The 10333-nt window shown below is 31.8% G+C and overlaps 1 protein-coding gene across 3 annotated transcripts; it reads left to right on the forward strand.

Moving 5' to 3' along the window:
- Window positions 1–276: 276 nt before the first annotated feature.
- LOC148609881 (farnesyl pyrophosphate synthase-like) lies at window positions 277–10253 on the forward strand. 3 transcript variants are annotated; one of them, XM_088541372.1, is made up of 9 exons: window positions 277–329; window positions 3349–3552; window positions 3745–3879; window positions 5098–5178; window positions 6472–6594; window positions 7175–7339; window positions 8143–8220; window positions 9216–9350; window positions 9918–10253. In XM_088541372.1, exons 2-9 carry the CDS (start codon window positions 3400–3402, stop codon window positions 10116–10118), a joined length of 1071 nt encoding a protein of 356 aa, XP_088397498.1. In that variant the 5' UTR covers window positions 277–329; window positions 3349–3399; the 3' UTR covers window positions 10119–10253. The 3 variants fall into 3 exon arrangements, with proteins under 3 accessions (XP_088397498.1, XP_088397497.1, XP_088397499.1); XM_088541371.1 differs by having other exon boundaries at window positions 292–369; XM_088541373.1 differs by lacking the exon at window positions 277–329 and adding an exon at window positions 413–661.
- The last annotated feature ends 80 nt before the right edge of the window (window positions 10254–10333 follow it).

Consider the following 10333-nt stretch of genomic DNA (forward strand, 5'->3'; position numbering starts at 1 on the left):
AAGAAATTTCTTAATTTGGACTCGGACGCGTAGTTGTAAATTGTACGCTGGGCTTTGCCCAAAAATTAGACCGTAGGCTGGACTTGTCATCATGTTAGACTCGGGGAGGGGATAACACTCCCAATTATTTTGGAGGCCTTTTCAGACACTCACTAAACATATTTTTACCATTTTTGAACCTATCTGAATTGTTCCATTATATATATATTGACGTTTCATACAATATTTTTACCGGTGTACGATTCCCGGTTGTGTTTTAGCAAAACCACTAAAATTGAGAAGTTTCTTACCCCTGTCGTAATTACTCCCCATCGAAGGCGAAAATATAGGTTTGTTCGCTGGAAATTTCCATAGACTTACAGGTTTGAGGTATAAAACAATTAGTGTGTTTATTCATAACGTGGTGTACGACTCCGTGTGATATACCGGTTATGGGTTTGGAAACATCATCTAGAGTCTACATTTCCTATAGGCTATAAATGTGGTGGTTGTATGGGTTTTCGATCACCCAAATGCAGTTATTACTTATTGTAATACGAGTCAGATTTAAATTGTAAGATGACGATTAGCTAGAGAGGTCTTACCAAGTATAGAAAGGTCACTGGACGTCCTAAATGTCTTTATAGATTTGGGGAGCTTTGACGGTGGGCGGCAAAAACAAGTAATTATACCCGTATAAAATGTGGTAGACGAGCATCATGAGCATCAACATTCTTAAGTTCTGATTCACCATGCCAAATACAAGCAGATGCAGCAATATATTTTTGTTTTGATAGCAGGTCTGATTCATTATTTGTATGATCCAGGAAATTTATAAATATTATCAATTCTCCAGGGATGATGGGAATATTTTTCATGTAAGCTGTGATGTAAACAAACTCACATCAAACACCATTGGCCACATAAAATTTGAGAAGACAATGATTGCCTTTCCAGTGTTAGAAAAACTATGCTTTGATTTGAATAATACAATCCGAGCAATATTTTTTCTGAGGCGCATTAGGTTCTCGAACAGCCAGTGGAACAGCGTAGAAAAACACTTAAGTACATTATCGTTCATGTCATGGCCAATTATTTGAAATCAGGCTCTCAGTGCTTCTAAGGTCAAAGGTTAAGTTTATATTGATAACCAGTATAAGGATTTTGTCCTCTATTATTTCATAAATTTGCTTATCACTTATTTTTTTCTATTTGAGGCCAGTTTCTAAAAATCTACTGTATTTTTTTTTGGAAAGGTTGATGAATATTAGTGCATATGGTTGTTTTATTATTCACACTACACGAACCTCCAACAAATGTGTGTCAAATACTGCTGACGTGAATATATTCAATCAGCTTGGAGAAGTTACAATAAATACTCACTGAGGCTGTAATAAAATGTACATTACTGTAGAAAACAAATTGTTGAAATGTTTATTTTATATTTTAGGCAAAGACCATTTTCTTATCAAGGAGGGGCCTGGGATTTTATGTTGAGTTACAAATTTGTTTTTAGCGCAAGCACCAAAATATATAACTTTTTCAGCAGCAGCCAAAGTTGAAAATTTTTATTTGGAAATCTACATGGTTAAGTAATGGGGAAATTATTGAATCATATTTTTTTTTCTGTCAGTGACTGAGGAAAAATAAATGTTTGCTCTAAATTGGAGTAATTTTACTTTTTTCAAAACAATTCCAATATACAAATGTACACCCCCATCGCCCTCAGTTTAAAAATGATTGCTGCCTTTGCTCAATGAATTTGATGAATCATCAGTTCAGTTGAAATTGCAATGAATTTGCAGTCAATATGCTTGATATATACAAAATGTATGTCTAGTCAATATCAAGATATCTATGATTAGTCATCTTTCAATTCATTTATACTGTAAACATTAAGAATTTTCTGTATCTAAATCCTTCTCCTTTAGGTCACTGAAAATAGAAAAAAAATCACTGATCAGGAAGATCCTATGATTTTATGACACAATTACCCAAGTATGTTTGCAGACAAAGAAAGGGGGAAAGGTGTTTTTTGTCTGCTGTACAATGTATATCAGCTGTTCTTGAAGCCAAAACCACATTTTGTTTGACATTGGGCAAAAATTAGCAAATGACAGTCCAGGCCCCCTTCCCCACCTGTTCCAAAATTTCTGAATCAGTGCCTGGTCATATGGAATCTGTATATATATACAAATGTACATGTACATGTATTCTGTAGTATACTTTCCATGTTGTAGTTCTTCATGTAGTCTTATTGTAAAATTATTTTGAAGCTAAGCTGGTTCATTTTTGTTGAAAATTTATTGATCAATATACATGTACATGTAGCCTTGGATCCTGATATCTATGATATCTGATATCTGATTTTAAACCAAACTTTGAATGCCTAGACCTGACCTAATTCGAAAAAAAAAACAAAATACTATTTTTAAAAATATTTAGGGGCTTCATAGTAAGTCATAAAACATAGCAGTAAGATATGAAATTGGTACACTCCTAATATATATGAAATATTATTTGGTAATGTCTAATAATCTGTCTGACAAAAAAAAAAATGACATTTTGCATTGTTTATTTGGATTGTGTCAATATTGAAACCTTATGAAAGTTAACTCTGTATGCATGTTATCTAATATATGTGTAATGCTGCTTATATTTTTGTTCACTCTATTCAACCAAATTTATTGACTATTGGCAAAAACAAATAAAGTAAATGTAATTTTATATCAATAAACTATTTTTGGTCCTAATTGATTGTTGTCATACATGTAATTGAACTTGAAAGTAAAGTGTCAACACTGAATTTTGTTAAAAAATTCAGCTTAAAAGATTTCATCCAAGCCTCCCCAAAATCAAAGAAATTACTCCCTCCAACTCATAATGGGGTATTAGTGTTGTTTATAGGATTTTAAGCATATGACATACATGTACATATACATGTATAAAAAATGTAGTACTGTTTTGAGTAGTTACATGTAATACCTATAAGTACATGTAAGTACATGTACATGTATTATGGTCAGTCTATCATTAATGCTTTTTACTGTCCTTGAAATTTTTACTGTACATGTTAACCCATAATTTATTTTACTCTGATGTCATAGGCTGTTGAAAAATCATCTCCTTTTTAGAAGAAAATGGTGAGTTTTTTTTTTCTTATTGGTTTTGGTCAATGATGGATTCAGGATGGGGTTATTCCAGTGTTTGGATCCCTTCCTATTTGTTGTATTTTGTTGAGTTTTGATAAATTTATTGAAAAATGAACAAATTTTATCTTCATTAAGTACATTGCATTTGCAAAAATTAAACATTTTTTAAAAAATCATGTGATTAATGTAATTACATATTTATGTATATTTTTTTCAGGATGCACATTCAGTAAACTTCGCTACCAAACTAGAGTCGTTAGATTTAGAAATGAATGGTACAGAAATACCAACAAAAATTCAAAGAAAAGAACCTACAGATATAGAAAAGTTTGATGAGATTTTCCCTGAACTAAGAGATGTCCTATATTCAAGGTGGTCAGAAAATAAAGAAATAATTGATGGACTTGATTGGTTTAAACAGGTTTGTTTTCAGTCTTAAATCTATTGCAGTATTGTAGCACGATTGTGGATTAGGTTACTGGCATCACCACAAATAGGAAAAAAATGAGTATGTTTTTATTTGTCAGATATACATTTGTATGCTTAATATTCTACTGATAGTTATACATGTGAAATTTTACTTTCTATGTATAAATAACCTATGCTTTTGCAGGTAGCTGAATATAATGTACCTTTTGGGAAGAAAAATCGTGGAATCTCAGTTGTCACTACATATAAGCTGTTGAAACCAGATGCTGCTGAGGAAGACATTAAATTGGCTAGGATCCTTGGCTGGTGTATAGAATGGGTAAGTGGTAAGGAATTTGGGTCTTTTTCTGCATTCAGGGACTGGACTGGTGGTGTTGTGGTACCCAGCTGGCCTCCGGTTAGGGAGATTACAAGTAAGATCCCTGTATAGAATGGGTAGGGAATCTCTTCCTGCATTCAAGGGACTTGAATGGTGGTCTTGGCTGAATGGATAGAATGTATAGAATGGATTAATCATTAGAGTGGTCTCTTCCTGCATTCTAGGACTGATATGATCATGTGGTACCCTGCTTGCCTCAAATGTGAGAGGTTGAGAGATGGATCCCTGTATAGAATGGGTAAGTGATTAGGAGGTCTCTTCTTACATTTAGGGACTGGACTAGACTGGTAATTTTTATGCTACCCTGCTGGCCTCTAGTGTAGAAGGTAGTGATTTAGGTCCTCCTTGGCCATGTCTTACCAGACTTCAAAATAGTAGTCACTGCTTAGCATACTGCAAATAGAAGCTAGAGATCAGTGATAACTGGTTGATGCAGTGTCAGAAGAATGTGTCTGTGTGCTTGCACATTAAATGTCTGGCTCAGTGTGTTTGTCTAATACAACACAGTCTCTGTTCAATTGATCAGACATTCTTGTCCTGCATGGAATGTCTGCCATAGGACATTAAACTACAATCAGGTAGTCAATCCATCCATCAGATTTTAATCTGACTTTTTAACTATGGTTCAAGTCAATTTAGAATCAGGCTTTCTTATAGCGAGGATACATCTTAATTGAGACACTTACTATTTTCTTCTGAAGAGGGGCCCAATGATGTTTGGTTAAATGGGAAGATTTTTTTATGCAAGCCAAGAGGACTTTTTTTTCAGTAGCAGTCGATAGTCTTAATTTTTATTTGAAAGTCTATGGTGCTAAGTAATTTTTTCTGTCTATGGATGAGCAAAACTTTTTTGCCATTATTTGAAACAATTTATTAAAAAAAAAAAAACCACCACCACCTTTGCTTATTAAATGGTTGGTGCCCTATGCTTTTTATGAGATATTATTTCAATGATGCTTGCCCTCAGGCCCCTACCAAATAATAACTTCTCCCAAATTTAATTGAAGTTTGTTTCTACATTTTCATTTTTTGTCTGTTACTATTATTATTATTATAACTGATTTATTAATGACAAATAACAAGTTACTTCTATATTGACAAAATAGAACTTGACTTTAACACTGTACTTATATGCTCTTTTTTTCTGTAATTTTTCAGCTTCAAGCATTTTTCCTGGTAGCTGATGATATTATGGACAAGTCTATTACTAGACGAGGAAAGCCATGCTGGTATAAACAGGTATGAGGGGGAAAAAATAAAAATCTGAACACTCAGTTAGATTCAGTATATCAGTTAATCCCAAACAATAATTTTGTTGTTGCTGTCAAACAAAGTTTTAAGTTCGGTAATTTTAATGATGAAACAAGTTAGTTGAAAACAAAAATCCTTTTTTATTCTAATAATTTTTTGTACTTATTGTACATGCATAATTTTATTTTGATCTTTTTAATTCGAACAAGAGTTAATAACTGCAAAAATATCATTATAAAGCCCTCACAATTGGGCCGGTCTGACACTTGTAATGATACTTGTATACATTTATAAATCCTGTCAGTTGATGTAAATACTATTGTGCAGGATATATTTGTGTTACATGTAATCAGAGTGGATTATACATGTACAATGTATTAGTGATTAGACTGGCCATGTACTTTTAAGGATTTTTGACTAATTCTTTCCCATAACTAGGTTGTCCTCACTTAACAGATATTTTAAATGGGTGTTTAAAATTTCACATGATTTGTATAATAACCTTTCTTGTCTGTTGTAGAAACCGTAATGATAAGTTGTTGCGGTAAATATGAAATCATGGGACAAGATCAGAATAAATTTTGGGATCCATAATAAACAATTAATCCTATTATTCTAAGTCATTTTAAATGTTAAAGGAAAATAATGGTAAAAATATTAATTTTAAAAATTATGTTTGATCTTCATAGACATTTTGATTTTGTTTTCATTCATATAGCCAGAGTTTTACCCCCTCCACTTGTAAAGTGTGAGGGGAGTAACATACTGATAGGAGATATCTGTCCCACCTTCAATCCATGGTACTTAAGTTTTGAGGTCAAAAGGTGCATGTTATCAAATTGTTATCAAGTGTTGAGCATTGCTAAGAGAATCTCTAGTTTATTTTATAGAAACTTTGATTCTATGTTCCTGTAGAATGGTGAGACAAGAATAAAGAAGAGAATCAATAACATACAATTGATCAAAAAACTTACTGGTATATTGAAAACTGAAATGTCAGTAAAAATGTCAATTCCAAAAAAAAAAAAATTTGATCTTAGTACCCAGTATGAAACAAGTACTTGTGGTGGATCTCAAAAACAGAGATTGGCAGGGTTCAAGGTAAAGTGGATGTTGTTGATAACATTTTACCAAAAATGCACAAAGCCTAATTTACCAACAAAAATTTGGTGTTCAGATCCCTGGAATCACTCCCTTTTGGATTTGCTACCATAAATACCTCTTGAACAAATTATTCTATGTTCACATTGCTTAATCTTCCTTTATTTTGTCCATCTTTAGGGAAATGTAGGCCTCATTGCTATCAACGACTCTATATACTTAGAAAGCTGTGTGTATGAAATACTGGAACATTATTTTAGGAATAAGCCATGCTATATAGATATCATCTCACTATTTCACAAGGTTAGTCACATTTAAATCCATCAATAATAAAGTCATATAGTAATTAAAAAGGATTTATGATATAGATAGCAGTAATTTACTGAATTTTTTTCCTGTGCAAAAAAATTTAGATAATTCCCAAATTTGGTAATTTTGAACTTTCTCCAGCCAAAATATCACAATATGTCAACACAAATACCAATCCACCTTTCACAGAATTGAAAATTTATGTTGAAAAGCTACCAAAGGATAATCAATTTGTTATCGTCAATAACCAAAATATTATCACTTGTGCATGGAACTAGTTCTGCATACTCATTAAATCTAGGTGGTCTTTGGCACTCTTGATATTTAGGTTATATATGAATCATTCATTATAAGATACCAAATTTAATTTTTGTGTGTCTTTATTTTTCACAAAAAGATTCTAATTTGACAGTGTCAGTTTCCAGTCAACATTTAAGCATTCATCTATCATATAGACTTCTTAGATAGTACTTGTAAGCTGAAAATTGATTGGCCAAAACAGGTGTTAGTGAACTCAATCCTTGCCTTAAGTATTAATCCTCCTTTATAGTGTTGCCTTTGATTTCTCTTTCAGACATCATTTCAGACATGTACAGGTCAGTGTCTTGACTTGATCACAGCTCCAGTAGATGGCCATGTTGACTTCTCTAACTTTACTGAGGAGAGGTACAATGCAATTGTCAAGTGGAAAACAGCATATTACTCATTTTATTTACCTGTAGCATTAGCTATGCATCTGGTAATTATACTTGTACATGTATTTGTGTGGTCTGGTGTGCATTATACTAGTTGTCGAATTTTTTCTAGATAATTGACAGATTTACATGTGTACCATACCATCTGATTTGTCCATATATTGTAAAATCACTTAAATTTTTTTTGGGGTACAATTTACTGGTGTTTTAACAAAGTAATTTTCTCCATTTCAATTTCTAGTCTTGCTAATTTTAAGAGACTGCATAAGATGGACATTAATGTGTTAGCTTTTTTATCCCATGATACTGTTTAAATACAGGTGTACCTCAGTGCAGTGGATGAAAAGTCCATATTTTTTATAGTACAATTTATGCTTTGTCTGTGATTAACATTCAAAGGCTGATCCTAAAGGGAGGAGGTCCCAATTACCACTTGTTCTTGAAAAGTTTGTTTGATTACTAACCATGTATATTATATAATTGAAAATCACTAGAAATCAATAGAGATTGTCTTCTTTTAGGCCAGTCAGCAGACCCCCTTTTTTGGAACAGCCACTGATATTCATACAAGTACTTTGCAATCGTTTATAATCATACATTTGATTTATACAAATTTCTATACATGTTATTCTATTCGTATACATGAACTTGGCCAAAAAGGTTAATTCAGACATGTTTGAAGACATTTAAAATTACTTTCATACAAGTTACTACTTTCTACTTACCAAACTGGCCAAGTTAATAAAGCAGGGCATATAATCTAATGCAGATACAATTTAAGTTTTGATTTAAATGAGACCACCATTATTATAACCTTAAACTTGAAAGGACTTCTCCATTTTGTCAGGCTGGTATTAAAGGAGAAGGACTATACAACAAAGCCAAGACTATATTGTTGGAAATGGGAACATTCTTTCAAATACAGGTATATATGCACTGCACATTACATTTCCTTATGGATATAGATTATGATACACCAAATAATGTGTCACCATCTGCTTAAGTATACAATCTCAATCAAAGTCCTTTTTGACAGTAGGCTTTGTCAGCTGTTTAGTTTATTGAGGTCAAAATGTATTAAAATTGCTACTAGAAATATGTCTAGTTTAGATAGGTTTTAAGTTAATTCAGGGTTTCATAGCATTTCATTGTTTTCTTGTGCTTCTGTTTTTCTTATAACTTAAGTTCCAAATATTAACCTTGAGGTTTAAATATTAAGTTTTGGAAAATGTAAAATTGTAGCAAGTTTAGGCTCACAAAAACTTCCTATTTCTAATTTTTTAATAAATAATTCAATATTCATTGTTTTATTTCTTTTAAATCAACATTTGCACATTTTTTCCAATTCTTGTTACACACCTGGTATCTTCATTAGAAAATACAATGCTGTAAAATAAATCATACCAATTCATACTTTATGTAAATTGTAACTGTTAACATCAGTTATGTTGCTCATAAAAATATCATTCCAATGCAAAGTTGGTAGTGATGTTTAATTGTATTATCATATGTCATAAATTTAAGAGTATCTTTTCAAAAATTGACCCTTCAATATTTTTCCAATCTAAACATGTTTAATTTGACATCAGCAACTTTCATTTTATTTTTATTAGCTTTGTTGAGATGTTGCCATTAAGCTGGTTGTTCCACTATCAAATCCAGGATTGCTCCCTGAAAATCTGTACATACAAAACAGTTCAATTTCTTTAATGACAGTTTTGAATGTTTTACCAATGAGAATAACATCACATTTAATTCAGTAGGCATCTTTCCTGGGCAACATTTTGGTCTCCAGGTCTCCATCTTCAAAATGAACATGATTTTATATAATCTTCTTGTTATGAAAATTTGGAATAGTTTTCATTATTGTTAGTTTAATTGCCACTTTTACTAAGTATTTATTTTAACAAAACTTTACAGGATGATTATCTTGATTGTTATGGAGACCCGGCTGTGATCGGTAAAATTGGGACAGACATACAGGACAATAAATGTAGTTGGTTGGTCATACAGGCATTAAAAAGAGCCAACAGCGAACAAAGAACCCAATTAGAGGTATATTGGTGAACCATGGATAATGTTCTTGTTTTTGGGATGTTTATTACATTGTAAAAGTCAGACAAGATCATGCACTTTTTTTTTAAGTCATCAAATAATTTAGCTCTTCTGACATACTCTGATGGATGGTGCTTCCTATTTCTGTTTTTTTTTTCAAAATGGGCGTTATTTGTGAAAACAAAAATTAAAAACTCTTTCTAATAACACTTTGAGCAAGACCTTTAAATATTAACAATTCAAAAATATATCTGCAATAAGATACCTTTTGTTGAAGTTTGATGCATTTAGATGTATTGACAAATACATAGTAGTGTATGACAATGTAATGTAGGACAAGAACCAGACTATGTGAATGGCTTCATAAACAAAATTAAACTTTTGCAGAATGAAGAGCAAATATTTTGAAAACTTTACACCCTATTTTTATTGAAAATAAGAATAAGCATCAAATCTAAGCTTTTTTGTCTGTGCACGTAATTCATACAGTAATCATTATCAATCTACGACTGAACCATATGCATCATTCTTGCCTGATAACAATACTGTTATAGAATTGTTTTTCAGAAAAACTATGCTATTGATGAACCAGTAGCAATACAAAGAGTCAAGGATATTTATGCTCAGCTGGATCTCAAGTCAGTTTACAAGCAATACGAGGAGTCAAGTTTTAGAACACTAATGGACCTTATCGATAAAAACTCTGATGAGCTACCAAAAGAAATTTTTACAGCGTTTGCATTTAAAATTTACAAGCGAGAAAAATAATGATGTGGAACTTAGGAACTTAAGAATAATTGACCAATGAGAATGATTTTTTTTTCTATGAAGAATTTTTAATTATTGGAAGTGTGCAATTTGTCTATTTTGTAATTACTTTAATAAAGTGCTGTTATTCTTCTATTCTGTTTCATATTAATTCTGACATTTTTACCCAAGATAAGAGGAAGACTTTTGAAATGGTAAAAAAATCCTACAAAAAT

Source organism: Perna viridis, chromosome 8, assembly GCF_037379345.1.
Source record: "Perna viridis isolate PV_CMFRI_1.1 ecotype Kerala chromosome 8, ASM3737934v1, whole genome shotgun sequence".
NCBI classification, from domain to species: Eukaryota; Metazoa; Mollusca; class Bivalvia; order Mytilida; family Mytilidae; genus Perna; species Perna viridis.

What these genes read in the sequence shown, in the direction of transcription:
- LOC148609881 (XM_088541372.1), top strand. Translation starts at nt 3,400, where the DNA reads ATGAATGGTACAGAAATACCAACAAAAATTCAAAGAAAAGAACCTACA. An exon ending in GACTTGATTGGTTTAAACAG is followed by an intron (nt 3,553 to 3,744) that starts GTTTGTTTTCAG and finishes ATGCTTTTGCAG; the next exon opens with GTAGCTGAATATAATGTACC. An exon ending in TAGCATTAGCTATGCATCTG is followed by an intron (nt 7,340 to 8,142) that starts GTAATTATACTT and finishes CCATTTTGTCAG; the next exon opens with GCTGGTATTAAAGGAGAAGG.